Here is a 15,439-nt window from a genome sequence, read left to right on the forward strand (position 1 = left end):
GTGTGTGACGGCGTGTTTTCCCCACACAGGTGTGTCACTGCAGGGCAACACGCTGATCCCAGTTCAGAGGGATGACGGTCACGTTGAAGTGATCGTGTAAACGACCGCAAAAAACCGAATTCAGTAAAAACAAACTCCGGCTGGAGCGTGACGACGTGCAGGAAGCGCGACGACGTGTAGTGTGACGACGTGCAGCGCGACGACGTGCAGGAAGCGCGACGACGTGCAGCGCGACGACGTGCCGCGCGACGACGTGCAGCGCGACGACGTGCAGCGCGACGACGTGCGGCATGAAGGGTGAAGCTCCATCTGAACGACGACTTTTAATCGTCTTTATTTAGTCTTGACGTCGGAGCACATCTGGACTCCTCACCTTCCAGCCTCTGTGGCAGTGGGCGCTCTGCACCTGTGGGCGGAGCCACTCTGCTGTGGGAGTGGCTGAGGCTGGGAGGGGTCATACTGTAGGAGGTGTACTGCAGCAGAGCATCCAGAAGCCAGAAACAGTCTGGAAGTAAAGAAATAAATCGTTATGAGGGGGAACATGATGTTCTGAGTGAGACGTATGAAGCAAAGCCGCGGAGACGAGACCTTTCTGTCTGTGGACTATCGTCTATACAGTTAGAATCTCCGTACAGAGCGATTCGACCCCCCCCGTCTGATGGCGTTTGGTACAGTCCAAGGATGGGAATCTCCTCCACCACGGCTGTCTCCTGCTTTAGGACCTCCAGACCTGTAAACAACACACACGACATACACACTGGTGCGTCTGACACAACAGATCATACAGCGTGCGGCTGCTCGCCAACACTGCGACGCTAAGCGGGCGTTACGCTACCTTGGTCCTTCAGGTTCTTTGCGATCACGATTCCATCCTCGGGGAAACGTGCGATGCTGCAGCCCGAGGCGTAGTACACTACGACACAAAACACTCGTCAGAGTCTGAAGAGCAAGAAAACGTCGACAGAAAACAGCGTCTCGTCTTACTGTCATGATCCGCCATGGTGAAGTCTCCCTCGTACAGCCCGTCGCTGAACGCCATCCCCCACACGGAGATCAGGTCGTTCAGAGCGGGGACATTAGCGCCCCCTGTGTCTGGCATCCACCACTGCCTGCAGGGTGGAAATCAGCACACGTCATCCACTAAACCAGTTCCAGTCCTGACCAGTCACCAAACCAGCTGAATTTATCTGCCAGGTAAACGAGCCTGTTAGCAAAAACAGGTAAATGTACAGGTAGATCCAAAAACATGGCAGGACTTTTACTTTCTGGACCAGGAATCTGACCTGAACACACCTGCATGAAGTAAAACGATCGTTAACAGGCTGCAAACAACTTGATGTGGAAGTTAAATAATCTGGCTGAGCTGCTTTGGAGGAGAAACGTGTAAAGCATGCAGGTGTGGAAATAATCCCAGCGAGTTCGTGACATGAAAAACATGAAGCTGAAAACTGTGACCTCCCAGAGGAGGAGGAGAGCTTGATACGTCTAAAACAGTAAAAGGAGGCTTTGCATGAAAAACTCTCAAATGAAGCGTTGCAGTCAGTTACGGCTGAATCCCTCAGCGTAACACTTGAAAACATTAAACTGTGTTTAACTAAGCTTGGGGGGGTGTGAGCGGAGGAGCAGGGCGTGCTGAGTAATTATTATTTCTCCACAAGGAGCCCTGAATCAGGGACGTGATGTGATGTGAGACATCTATCACAGAGTGAGGACACATAGATGATGCTGCAGAGGGGAGTCTGAGAATCGGACGTAAAGCTTTTTATCTTGTCATCATTACAGAACGATAAATGCTCCCAGTGAAACCATTAATGGGGTAAAAGATGTTTATTCATTCAGGTGGTGCAAAGCGGAGCAACACCTGACGACACAAGTCGGAGAAGAGGATGCAGAGTAGAGCTGCATGATTATAACCAAAATAATAATCGCGATTATTTTGAGCAGTATTGTAATCACGATTATTAATCACAATCATTCATTGTGTCTGAAAAACATGTATTTTTTTAAATGTATAATTACATTAATATATATATATATATTTATGTATCTATATATATTTATGTTTATATATATATATATATATATATATATATATATATATATATATATATATATATATATATATATATATATATATATATTCTATTCTAGAGTCATTTAGCAGATGTTTTAATCCAAAGGGACAACTTGGATTACTATATTTCTTATCCAGTGTTCAATCAGCTGTTTAATCAAAACAATCCGTTTTACCTGCAACAGGAAAAATGCGGACCTTACATGTCCAACCAATCCAACGATACTTAACTGGCTGCTGGTGAAGGGTGTGTTTAGTATTTAGGCAGCTTAATGAAGTCATAACCAGACGTTCGCCCCCTGGTGGTTGGCAGACTGCTGGCTGAGAACCTGAGTTCTCAGCCAGCAGAGCTGCGTTTAGAATGTAAACATCATTGACGATCAGGTTTATTTAATTGGCCACCAAAATTGTGATCACAATCAAAATCCGATTAATTGTGCAGCTTTAATGCAGAGTGTTTAGAAATAAAAGAAACCGAAGTCAGAGAGGAACGAAGTCTATCCTATCATCTAAAAACGTCTCATTGTGGAAGAGTCGATGAATTAAACCTCTGCAGCTCTTTCTTCTCGCCAGGCCGCAGAGCTGATCTGCAGGGGAGTGCTGAATCTGCATTTATTACTTCCAATAAGTCAACGACGTGAATCGTTGTTGGCTTTTCACTCAGCGCAGCTTTAACCCCGTTGAGATCCTGCCTGGGATGAAACACCCCCCAAAACATGGACTATTTAAGCCACTTTGCTCTGGCAGAAGGCTACGGTCCATTCAGACCAGAACCTCTCGCCATAAAAACAGTTTCTTCCCCTCTATCCTCAGACTCATAATACCTGAGCTGGACACTTTATTACTCCAGTCACTTAAATAAGTCATGTCACATCACTTCATCTATTGCACCGCTAACTTGCACGGTTGTTCAGATGCTACAGTTCATAATGTACATATCTGCATGTCTATGAACAAAATTACTTTTACCTTTACTTTAATTATATATTTTTAACCAAAAAAAAGTATGTATATATGTTCATTTCTCTGCATTACCTTATTTGTAAAATAGTTGTAAAATAGCTGTATTTCTATTTTTATATTATTATTCAGTGTTTTTATTATTATTTTTATTATTCAGCACCTTATCACCAAAACAAGTTCCTAGTCTGTGAAATGTTCGAAGACAATGGCAATAAAAGTCTGATTCTGATTCTGAAACACTCTGCTTATCTTAACAACAACAACCTGAACTGTAAGCCTGAACCTTTTTCTGGAACAAAAACACATCACAGATCTCCACACTGAACTTCCAGTAAAACCAGAGGCAGCAGCCTGACTTTTCTGAGGAAAGCGATGTCTGAAGAGGAACTGTGTAAAAGTAGAAGATAAAAACATGAACCCTTTGCAGTTTTACAGGCAAAGATCTCGGGAACCTCTACCAGGGTTCAGAGTCTGGAGAGTCCAGCTCAGAGCCCACATACACCTCAGAAACACCACCGGGATCCAGAAAGAAGTGAAGAAAACATAGAAAACCTCCCTCATCTCCATGGAAACCAGCAGGACCTTCATGATTGGTCCTCTGCAGCTCTTTGTCTCTTCATGATGTCAAACGCAGACACATGAGTAGAGTTTTTCAGGCTGGAATAAAACTTTTCACCACAAAACAGTAAATGAGACGAGATTTATGATTTTGTCAGATGTGTGAAGAGCTTTGGCTTTCATGTGACACCTTGTTTGTGTGGTTTTCCTGAAGTGGGGAAATTAGCGCTCTCCGTTATGAAACTTTCATCCTGCGCTACGCTAAACAGGTCGGTGCTACAGGATACCAAAGAAGATAAAGCCGCTTGAAAATTCAACTTCTGTTAATGTGATGGGAGAGTTTTACACAAACACAAGCTCACAAACACACACCAGGACATACCTTTATAATCAGAAAGCAGAGAGTAAATAATGAGCAGAGTGTGCGTAGAAGCAGAAAACACACATTTTTATTCACTCAAAACTTCAGGAACACAAGCAGCCCAACTAATCAACCTAACAGTGAGCTTCAACTTAGGGAGAGAAATGGATCATTAAATCTTTGGCAACTTTCTCAGCAGCAGATCAATGAAGCTATTCAGCCGAAGCTCCAATCAGAAATGGTCTTTACAGAATGGGCTCTACCTGCAGCCAAACTGCAGCCCAGAAGCCCAGGGATGATGCTTTTACTGTTGATTAAAGATAACTGCAGGGCTTGTCAGAGGCAGTTCACAAAGACGGCATTTATATGTGAAAATGTAATAAGATGTAGTTACATGTACCTAGATATGGCTACAAATACATGTAGTTATATCTAGCTTTATGTAATTACTTCCAGTTACATGTAGCTACATGTAGCTGTAACTACATATAGCTACATGTCGCTACATAGTTCGATACATGTAGTTATATTAACTACATATAGTTAACTATGTAAATCTACATCTAGCTTCATGTAATTACTTATTAATTACAGTTATATGTAGCTACATGTAGTCACATGTTGCTAACTACATGTAGCTACATGTAATTAGCAAGTTATTGTTGTAGTTATACTTAACTACATGTAGCTAAATTATGCAAATACATGTAACTACATGTAGCTACATGTAGTTACATAGTTAGCTACATGTAGTTAAACTTAACTATGTAACTACATGTAACTACATGTACATAGTTAGCTACATGTACTTAAGTATAACTAAATGTAGCTATACTTAACTAGCTACAAATGTATTAACTACATGTAGCTACATGTAGTTAAGTATAACTACATGTAGCTATACCTAACTAGCTACAAACTACATGTAACTACATAAAGCTACATGTAGTTACAGAGTTAGCTACATGTAGTTATACTTAACTACATATAGCTAACTATGTAACTACATGTAGCTACATGAAGCTACATCTACCGTCCTGTCATTACTTCCAGTTATATGTAGCTACATATGTAGTTACATGTTGTTGTAGTTATACTTAAATACATGTATCTAAAATATGTAAATACATGTAACTGCATGTAGCTACATGTAGTTACATAGCTACATGTAGTTAAATTTAACTATGTAACTACATATAGTTACATGTAGCTAACTATGTAACTACATGTAGCTACATGTAGTTACACATAGTTACACGTAGTTACATGTAGTTAAGTATAACTACATGTAGTTATACTTAACTACATGTAGCTAACTATGTAACTACATGTAGATACATGTAGTTACACATAGTTACACATAGTTACACGTAGTTACATGTAGTTAAGTATAACTACATGTAGTTATACTTAACTACATGTAGCTAACTATGTAACTACATGTAGCTAACTATGTAACTACATGTAGCTACATGTAGTTACACATAACTACACGTAGTTACATGTAGTTAAGTATAACTACATGTAGCTAACTATGTAACTACATGTAGCTACATGTATTTAAGTATAACTACACGTAGCTACATGTAGCTTCAAACACCAAAACTATTTCTGTGGTTCTGAAAGTGGATTTGGGCCTTTGCTACTGGGACAGCGTGAATATAGAAAATAGGTAAAACATGTGTGATGTGAGTTTAAACACACTGGATCCACAGACACAATCTGAATGTGTCAAACAGAAAATGTGGCTACCTTGACTCTCCTGCTGGCTGTGTATGGAAATAAAGAGAATCATGACTGAAACTTTTTTAAGCCTCCAAAAACGGCATCAGCCCCAAAAATCCCAGATCAGTCGGGCTCTAATGGGGCTCAGCATGTCAGTATCTCTGGTCCTCGAGGGCAACAATCCTACATGTTTTCCATGTATCCCTGCTCCAACAAACCTGACTCAAATTAATCAGTCAGTGTGCAGAACTTCATTGGCTGTTTGGTGAATTTAATGGAAGATGTTGGAGCAGAGATACATGGATAACCTTCAGGATAGCGGCCCCTTGTGGACTGACTTTGGACACCCCCTGTTGTATGTTGTGTTCCAGATGATTCAGACTCATTAGATCCCAACTAGGATATTCCTTCCAGACCAAACCAGTCATTGTTTGGCTTCAGCATTAGTGATGAGCTGCAGGGTGTTGAGGAGGAGCTGCTTACCTTGTGTTTTCGTCATAGAACTTGACCTTCCTCATCACGGACGTGTTGTACCAGTCACTGAAGATGATGAGTGACAGCCCGTTGTCGATGTCTCTCCTCAGCTTCGTGATCTCCTCAGGAAAATACTCCTCCTCGCTATCCACCATCAGCAGCGTGCCTGCAGAGACAGAAAGCCGAGCAGTCCATCAGTGTGTCCCCATCAGCGTGTCCTCATCCGTGTTTCAGCGTGGCGTTCTGCAGGGGGGGGATCAGCTGCTCGTACCGTACTGGCTGGCATCAAAGCATGTGATGGGGGCTCCCAGCACCTCAACGAAGTAGCCCATACTCCTCAAGTGCTGGTACATGTCCCTGAAGTTGGTGTGGATGTGGTCCCCGTTCCTGCAAACAGAAAGAGCTTCAAACCTTCCTGCTGGGTTTGGGAGAAAAGCTCTGCAGCCTTCTACACATATGCACGCACGCACACACACACACACACACACACACACACACACACACACGTACCAGTCCAGTGGGTCGTTCTTCATGCGGAGGTTGTCTCGGGGAAAGTATCCCGGCGGGTAGCGCAGGTTGTGGTACTGGTCCCACAGCACCCTCTTGCTGCGAGGCGGAGTGGGAACGATCTTTACCTTGATGGGGAGCTTCACGGTAGACGTCAGCTCTCCTCCCACCTCTGACTGCAAACAGGGAAAAGCAAAGAAAGTGCGGGGCGGCCTTGTTAAGGGTTTATTTCTGCTGATGCCTCAGCCTAAACTCTCCATACAGGAAGTGAAAAGCAGCTGATGATGACAATAACACGACAGGCGGACCTTGCCAGAGAGCGAGACAGTGATCAGACTGAACACACACGATTTTGTCTTTGCAACAGGCTGCTTGTAGCAAAGTGTCTTCAGATCCAGTAAAAATGGGTTCACACACTGGTTTGTGTATTGAATAAGGAGCTTTTTCAGCTTGAATGATTTATAGGTCAGCATTAAATGACTGAAGCAACAAGTCCGTTCCTCAGAGCTGGAGACAGGGCCGGATTACAAGTGGACAGGCCCCCTGGGCCCAGAGTGTTCCTGGGGCCCCGTTCCACAACATTGTAAAAATTGTGAATGATCCACTGGGAGACAGCATTTCTAACATCTCACAGCCTGTGGTACCAATAGCAGTACAGTAGACACTGTATCTGGCTTTTATGTACATTTTGTTTCATGTCCAAACTGCTGATGTATTCTCTATATGGGCCCAACATGGACCCCCAATGGGTGTGGGCCCCTGGGCCTGTACCCATAACGCCCATTGGGTAATCCGGCCTTGGCTGGAGAAGCTGGAGAATTACTGACTACAAAGCCTGGAAGTGAAGGACAGAGAAATGAGGGCTGGTTGAAGACTTTTGCAGAGTTCTGGACGTTTGTGTTTGTGCAGTGAAAAGTAAAAATAAAAAACAAGCATCCAGTTAGCAGAGACGTACAGTTTATGAGGTCAAACCAGTGGATCCCAGTTATCCCAGCAGGTCCTGAAGCTGACATGTGTTGGTGCTACTGTTGCAGGGATGTATGCAGGTGTGACATTTGTCCTGCTCATGATGCATCTAGAAGATGAATAAGCAAACTGACCAATGATTTATAGCAGTCCTGCTCTCTGCAGGTTATAGAAGCTTCCCTGCTGCAACACACCTGACTTAAATCAGCGGGACGTTAGCGGACTTGTGCAGAGTCTGACATCAAGCTCTGCACAAGTCAGAAGGACCAGGACTTAGGGTCCCTGATCTACACAGGGTGTTGGATCAGGACATCAACAGAAATACTTTTCTTAATGTCATAAATTGATACAAATAAATATCAAAATATTCGAACTAAAACTAGAAGCATAGCAACCTGTGTGTGTGTGTGAGCGGAAAGTGTGAACCACATGAGCACAGAGACATTTGGAGGACAGGACTCGGATGTTTCTGCAGCCACTCACGTCGTTCTCTGCAGGCGATGCCACCGTGACCATCACATGACCCTGAGCTATCCCCTCCCACGATGCAGCCTTCTTGGCCACGGAGATGGACACAGCCAGGTACCCGGCCCAAGGCCACAGCACGGGGGAGTATGAGATGGCGACATCAATGTGGTCGCCATTCTGGGGGAGGTAAGGCTGCCAGATGGGCTGAAAGGAAGAGTGGAGGGTCTTCATGTCATCTTTCTGGCTTTGAGGAAACAAAAAGACTCCATTCCTGCTACGGAGTTGGCTCACCTTGTCGACGATCCTGCCGGTGACTCCCATGCCGTTGAGGATGGTCACATTAACGATGGTGGGCATTCCTCCGTAGTAGATGGGCTGAGAGCAGTAAGGCCACATGTAAGGACACTCAGTGAGGTCGATGTAGCTGGGAGAGAGACTGCGAAGAACAAGAACACCGTCCAGTCAGACACAACTTGTGCACATCGTGGTTTTACATGAAACCTGTAAGAGAAGGCTGGACGAGACGAAGACAAACTGAAACACCGATGCAGCAGGATGCAAACGCAAATGAAAATTAATTAAATTAAAATTACTGGCACCATTTTGTATCATTTTGAAAAATATTTTTGTGGTTTTTTTGGGAAAGAATGGGACGAGTTATCAGATAAACCTGGCATATGTAGTTGCTAGGCAACGGAGGACCGGAGCACTATGGGTGACTCTAGTACACTCGGCAGACCCTCTCATTTCACCAACAATTAGCTCACTTTGAAGTCGCAGATGACGTAGAACACTTTGTCTCCTACGCAGCCTGCAGACGTGGAAGTGTGCAGATCTGATCCGGGACACGGCTACTGTCGGCGAGTACGATGTAACTCTGCCAGTCGGCTCCTGCTGGTCTTTCCCAACAGCCAGGGCGATGACACTGGGTTGGTCTCTCTCAGAGCGACACCATGGCTAGGTTAGGGCTGGGCGATTAATCTGATTTTTATCTCAATTACGATCTGGGTTTTCAACGATCCTAAAACTAAAAGGGTGTGATTATTTTTCTCTCTGCAGTTTCCTCTCCTGCTGTCTTCAGCTGCTAATCGAGCGTCTCTGGCGTTGCAGCGCTGTGCTGTAAACTCCTCCCACAGGCGCTTTGCTTTCATTCAGACACTGTTGCCAACTTGGTGACTTTCTCGCTAAATCTGGCGACTTTTTTTGTTAAAAGCGACAAATCTAGCAGCTTTTACTGGAGTTATTAGAGACTTTTCTGGTGTTTTGGCGACTGACTTGAAGGCACATATTGTTCTGCAGTTACTGTAAGGAAGGAGCAGCGGGAGCCTCTCCCGTCCTAAAGCACTCCCAGGCGGCCAGTCTCAGTCGGCTCCGGCTGCAGGTCAATGTAGAATAACTGCAGTAGGTTGTGGAAGTTCACCTAAACATAGTTTATACCATTGTCAGTGACAACTGGCTGCATTATTTTCCTATAAATAGTTTGGCGAGTTAAACACTGTATTATCTCTCCGTTACGGGGCGTTACCATAGCAACGCATTAATAAACTGGTTCAGATCAGTTGTCTTTTAACAGGTGAATGAGAGAAACGCGCTGCAGCCTGACAGCGGCTGTTTGGCATAAAATGTACCTATATAAGCGGTAAAACCAGATTAAACAACTCAGAACCGTGCATTAGACGGTTATGATGCGCGACACGGAGTCTAGAACACCACGACGCGCAGCGTTTTTTAAAAATACAGGATAATCGTGTTAAATAATCGAGTTCTCAATTTCAGTCAAAATAATCGAGCAGCCCAAGGCTGGGTGTGTGTTTACAGCTGCGGAATGTGTGAGTGTGTGTGTGTGTGTGTGTGTAAGTTTCAGCATCCATGACCTTGCGCTGAGCATCTCACCTGGCCTGAGGTCTGTAGCTGTTGAGGATCTGGTAGGCTCTGATCAGATCCAGCTTCCCGTGGCCCTGCTCGAACATGTTGACCCCGGGCAGCCTGCGGGCCGAGGCGATGAGGGCCTGCTTCATGGAGGCGGGGTTCACCAGCTCCCGGTTCAGGACGGTGCTGCAGGGCAGAATTGCGTGTGATTATGTGACTGTGCTGTGAACAGGGAGAAGTGGCTGCTGGTAACAGGGCAGTGGGATGTTCAGTGCAGCAGCGTGAGCTGACAAATCGGCTCAGTGACAGCTCTGCAATGAGGAGGCTTTCGCCGTGTTGGGATGGGATACTGACAGACTGGGAATAACAGCAAACATTAATCAGTGAAACGCCTCAGTCCTCTGGGAAACGTTTCACCGCCTGCTCAAGTAGGATTACAAAAACCTGAGGTAATTAAAGCTTCAGTATTATCCTGCAGCAGCCAACTCCTCAACAGGAGAATAAAAGCTCTCCTCAGCTGCAAGACGTGGCCTCAAACAGCTCCAGGCATCTTAAAAGCACCACAGTGACTCAGCAGGTAGCAGCGGACTTCTTTTCAGAACAAAGTTACCAAAACAATCGATCGTGTTTTAATCGCCCACTCTGAGACGAGACTCTCTGCGCCTGCTGGGTTGGGTCACACTGACCTGGGAGCTGCTTGCAGAGCAAAAGAGAAAACTTCCAACTGGAGTTCAATCATCGCTGCATCGACACGATGCAGGAAGTCGCTGCTTTTATTGTGAAATAACCGTCTAATCACCCACTTCCTGTAACATCAGAGACGCAGCCGCAACATTTCCATCTGAGAAACCTGATGGTCTGTTGGATCCTCTCCAGAACCTGGACCTTAACGGGTCTGATGAAGGGACGGATCCTCTCCAGAACCTGGACCTTAACGGGTCTGATGAAGGGACGGATCCTCTCCAGAACCTGGACCTTAACGGGTCTGATGAAGGGACGGATCCTCTCCAGAACCTGGACCTTAACGGGTCTGATGAAGGGACGGATCCTCTCCAGAACCTGGATCTTAACGGGTCTGATGAAGGGACGGATCCTCTCCAGAACCTGGACCTTAACGGGTCTGCTGGAGGGACGGATCCTCTCCAGAACCTGGACCTTAACGGGTCTGATGAAGGGACGGATCCTCTCCAGAACCTGGACCTTAACGGGTCTGATGAAGGGACGGATCCTCTCCAGAACCTGGACCTTAACGGGTCTGATGAAGGGACGGATCCTCTCCAGAACCAGGACCTTAACGGGTCTGATGAAGGGACGGATCCTCTCCAGAACCAGGACCTTAACGGGTCTGATGAAGGGACGGATCCTCTCCAGAACCTGGACCTTAACGGGTCTGATGAAGGGACGGATCCTCTCCAGAACCTGGACCTTAACGGGTCTGATGAAGGGACGGATCTTCTCCAGAACCTGGACCTTAACGGGTCTGATGAAGGGACGGATCCTTTCCAGAACCTGGACCTTAACGGGTCTGATGAAGGGACGGATCCTCTCCAGAACCTGGACCTTAACGGGTCTGATGAAGGGACGGATCCTCTCCAGAACCTGGACCTTAACGGGTCTGATGAAGGGACGGATCCTCTCCAGAACCTGGACCTTAACGGGTCTGCTGGAGGGACGGATCCTCTCCAGAACCTGGACCTTAACGGGTCTGATGAAGGGACGGATCCTCTCCAGAACCTGGACCTTAACGGGTCTGATGAAGGGACGGATCCTCTCCAGAACCTGGACCTTAACGGGTCTGATGAAGGGACGGATCCTCTCCAGAACCTGGACCTTAACGGGTCTGATGAAGGGACGGATCCTCTCCAGAACCTGGACCTTAACGGGTCTGATGAAGGGACGGATCCTCTCCAGAACCTGGACCTTAACGGGTCTGCTGGAGGGACGGATCCTCTCCAGAACCTGGACCTTAACGGGTCTGATGAAGGGACGGATCCTCTCCAGAACCTGGACCTTAACGGGTCTGATGAAGGGACGGATCCTCTCCAGAACCTGGACCTTAACGGGTCTGATGAAGGGACGGATCCTCTCCAGAACCAGGACCTTAACGGGTCTGATGAAGGGACGGATCCTCTCCAGAACCAGGACCTTAACGGGTCTGATGAAGGGACGGATCCTCTCCAGAACCTGGACCTTAACGGGTCTGATGAAGGGACGGATCCTCTCCAGAACCTGGACCTTAACGGGTCTGATGAAGGGACGGATCTTCTCCAGAACCTGGACCTTAACGGGTCTGATGAAGGGACGGATCCTTTCCAGAACCTGGACCTTAACGGGTCTGATGAAGGGACGGATCCTCTCCAGAACCTGGACCTTAACGGGTCTGATGAAGGGACGGATCCTCTCCAGAACCTGGACCTTAACGGGTCTGATGAAGGGACGGATCCTCTCCAGAACCTGGACCTTAACGGGCCTGCTGGAGGGACGGATCCTCTCCAGAACCTGGACCTTAACGGGTCTGATGAAGGGACGGATCCTCTCCAGATCCTGGACCTTAACGGGTCTGATGAAGGGACGGATCTTCTCCAGAACCTGGACCTTAACGGGTCTGCTGGAGGGACGGATCCTCTCCAGAACCTGGACCTTAACGGGTCTGCTGGAAGGAAGAAAATCTGGTTCTTTGATTGAAAACGGAGCAACAATAAATTTAGTCTTGGTGTTTCTGTCCAGCACGAGCAGCATAAGTTCTTTCCGTCTTTGGTTCATTAGAAGGTCCGTTAGCGTTCACACTGCAAGCAAACTGCACCAGAGTGCAGGTGGAGACAGGAGCCGGGGAAGTATTTGTACTTTCTTCCTGCCTGGCAGCAGTTTTCCTGTCTGAACCAAACATCTGACAGACAGCTGCTGCAAGACGCTAATGCAGAATGTTTTACAGCGCCAGCGGCGCCGTTCAGGGGGGTGGAAGGAGTTCTTTCTGGTTCTGACCCAGTCATGTCCCACTGAAACCATTCTTTTTTCTGAAAGGGGCTTTAAAGCATCTAAAACTAACAAAGAAAGTAAGAAATGTTTGTCTCAGGGTTGCAGATTCCGGTCATACGAGGATCACAATCCAGCAGGTTTCCATGCATCCCTGCTCCAACACACCTGACTGAAATGAACGAGTCGCTGTGCAGAACCTAATGGTTGTGAGATCCATTTAATAGAATCAGGTGTGTTGAAGCAGGAATACAAAGACAACCTGCTGCACTGCGGCTCGTAGGACTGGAATGAGTAATCCTGGTTAATCTGGTTAACTTTAAAATCGATCTAAGTTTGGTGCTGAAAAGTCTGATGTGAGCTTCTCTGACTTCATGGCAGCCACATTAAAACCTGAGAAGTATCTCATCTCCTCAGCAGGCGGATCAACGTAGCCTTTAAACCGACCTGGCCAGGAGTGTGACCGCACCCGCCACCACAGGAGACGCCACGCTGGTGCCAGACAGCGAGCGACATCCCTCCTTCATCCCCGAGCCGCGGACTCCAGAGCCGTAGGTGACGATGTCGGGCTTCACTCTGCCGTAGCCCCCCGGCAGCTCCTGGAGGAGGTGAAGTACAGAACCGAAACGTCAGATCCAAACACACAAGCTGGAAAACAAGGCCCAGTCAAAGACCTTTTTATGTGGTGTGGACTGAATCCTTTTAATTTTTTTACTTTAACATGGAATTAAAAACATGCTTTATATGTTTCTGGTTTTACCGACTCTGATCCGGTTCTGTCCACATCACAGCATGTTCAAAAGACACTCGGTTCAACTTAAAGCATCACAGCGAGGACCAAAACCTCTAGTCTGAAGATAACTAATGCCTCCCAGATTACACACATATTTCTCAGCATATGGTGATGACAGCATGCAGTCTGACTGCTGCTAGAGGTGTGGGGAACATGTGAAACCTCCGTTAAATGTGACGAGAAATAAGGAAATGAAACGGAAACAAACGATCCCTGAGAGGCAGGAAGAGATGGCGGGAGAAGAAAGTAAAGAAGACAGGAAGAGATGGAGAGAGAAGAAAGTAAAGACAGGAAGAGATGGAGAGAGAAGAAAGAAGACTGGAAGAGATGGAGAGAGAAGAAAGAAGACTGGAAGAGATGGAGAGAGAACAAAGTAAAGAAGACAGGAAGAGATGGAGAGAGAAGAAAGAAGACAGGAAGAGATGGAGAGAGAAGAAAGAAGACAGGAAGAGATGGAGAGAGAAGAAAGAAGACTGGAAGAGATGGAGAGAGAAGAAAGAAGACTGGAAGAGATGGAGAGAGAAGAAAGTAAAGAAGACAGGAAGAGATGGATAGAAAAGAAAGTAAAGAAGACAGGAAGAGATGGAGAGAAAAGAAAGTAAAGACTGGAAGAGATGGAGAGAAAAGAAAGTAAAGAAGAGAAGACAGGAAGAGATGGAGAGAAGAAAGTAAAGAAGACAGGAAGAGATGGAGAGAGAAGAAAGTAAAGAAGACAGGAAGAGATGGAGAGAAAAGAAAGTAAAGAAGACAGGAAGAGATGGAGAGAGAAGAAAGTAAAGACAGGAAGAGATGGAGAGAAAAGAAAGTAAAGACTGGAAGAGATGGAGAGAAAAGAAAGTAAAGAAGACAGGAAGAGATGGAGAGAAAAGAAAGTAAAGACAGGAAGAGATGGAGAGAGAAGAAAGTAAAGAAGACAGGAAGAGATGGAGAGAAGAAAGTAAAGAAGACAGGAAGAGATGGAGAGAGAAGAAAGTAAAGAAGACAGGAAGAGATGGAGAGAAAAGAAAGTAAAGAAGACAGGAAGAGATGGAGAGAGAAGAAAGTAAAGAAGAATGGAAGAGATGGAGAGAGAAAATAGAAGACGGGAAGAGATGGAGAGAAAAGAAAGTAAAGAAGACAGGAAGAGATGGAGAGAGAAGAAAGTAAAGACTGGAAGAGATGGAGAGAAAAGAAAGTAAAGAAGACAGGAAGAGATGGAGAGAAAAGAAAGTAAAGAAGACAGGAAGAGATGGAGAGAGAAGAAAGGAAGAGATGGAGAGAGAAGAAAGTAAAGAAGACAGGAAGAGATGGAGAGAGAAGAAAGGAAGAGATGGAGAGAAAAGAAAGTAAAGAAGACAGGAAGAGATGGAGAGAGAAGAAAGAAGACAGGAAGAGATGGAGAGAAAAGAAAGTAAAGAAGACAGGAAGAGATGGAGAGAGAAGAATGGAAGAGATGGAGAGAGAAAATAGAAGACAGGAAGAGATGGAGAGAAAAGAAAGTAAAGAAGACAGGAAGAGATGGAGAGAGAAGAAAGAAGACTGGAGTGTGTTTGAGGCTGAGTGGGTGAAACTGAATGAACCAGATCCTAAACCAGATGTCTGCTGCTGGCTGACTGATAAAAATGGTGTGTGTGTGTGTGTGTGTGTGTGTGTTTGTGTTTAAGTGTGTATTGGTAAGTGTCTGATGGGATGTGGCTGAAGGATCAGGAGCTTCCGATGCGGATGGCTG

The 15,439-nt window shown here is 45.8% G+C and overlaps 1 protein-coding gene across 1 annotated transcript in view; it reads right to left on the reverse strand.

Moving 5' to 3' along the window:
- Nucleotides 1–492: 492 nt before the first annotated feature.
- The window catches only part of mbtps1 (membrane-bound transcription factor peptidase, site 1), a 40,661-nt gene continuing 25,714 nt past the window's right edge, over nt 493–15,439 (reverse strand). Inside the window, exons 10-19 of the mRNA XM_079254826.1 lie at nt 13,386–13,537; nt 9,990–10,151; nt 8,388–8,532; nt 8,112–8,300; nt 6,666–6,838; nt 6,427–6,542; nt 6,165–6,321; nt 985–1,109; nt 836–913; nt 493–730 (exon numbers count right to left, since the gene is read on the reverse strand). Coding sequence (XP_079110952.1) covers nt 528–730; nt 836–913; nt 985–1,109; nt 6,165–6,321; nt 6,427–6,542; nt 6,666–6,838; nt 8,112–8,300; nt 8,388–8,532; nt 9,990–10,151; nt 13,386–13,537 — 1,500 coding nt within the window. The 3' untranslated portion in view covers nt 493–527. The remainder of the gene's footprint in view (nt 731–835; nt 914–984; nt 1,110–6,164; nt 6,322–6,426; nt 6,543–6,665; nt 6,839–8,111; nt 8,301–8,387; nt 8,533–9,989; nt 10,152–13,385; nt 13,538–15,439) is intronic.

This window comes from Telmatherina bonti (assembly GCF_933228915.1).
Source record: "Telmatherina bonti genome assembly, chromosome: 2".
NCBI classification, from domain to species: domain Eukaryota; kingdom Metazoa; phylum Chordata; class Actinopteri; order Atheriniformes; family Telmatherinidae; genus Telmatherina; species Telmatherina bonti.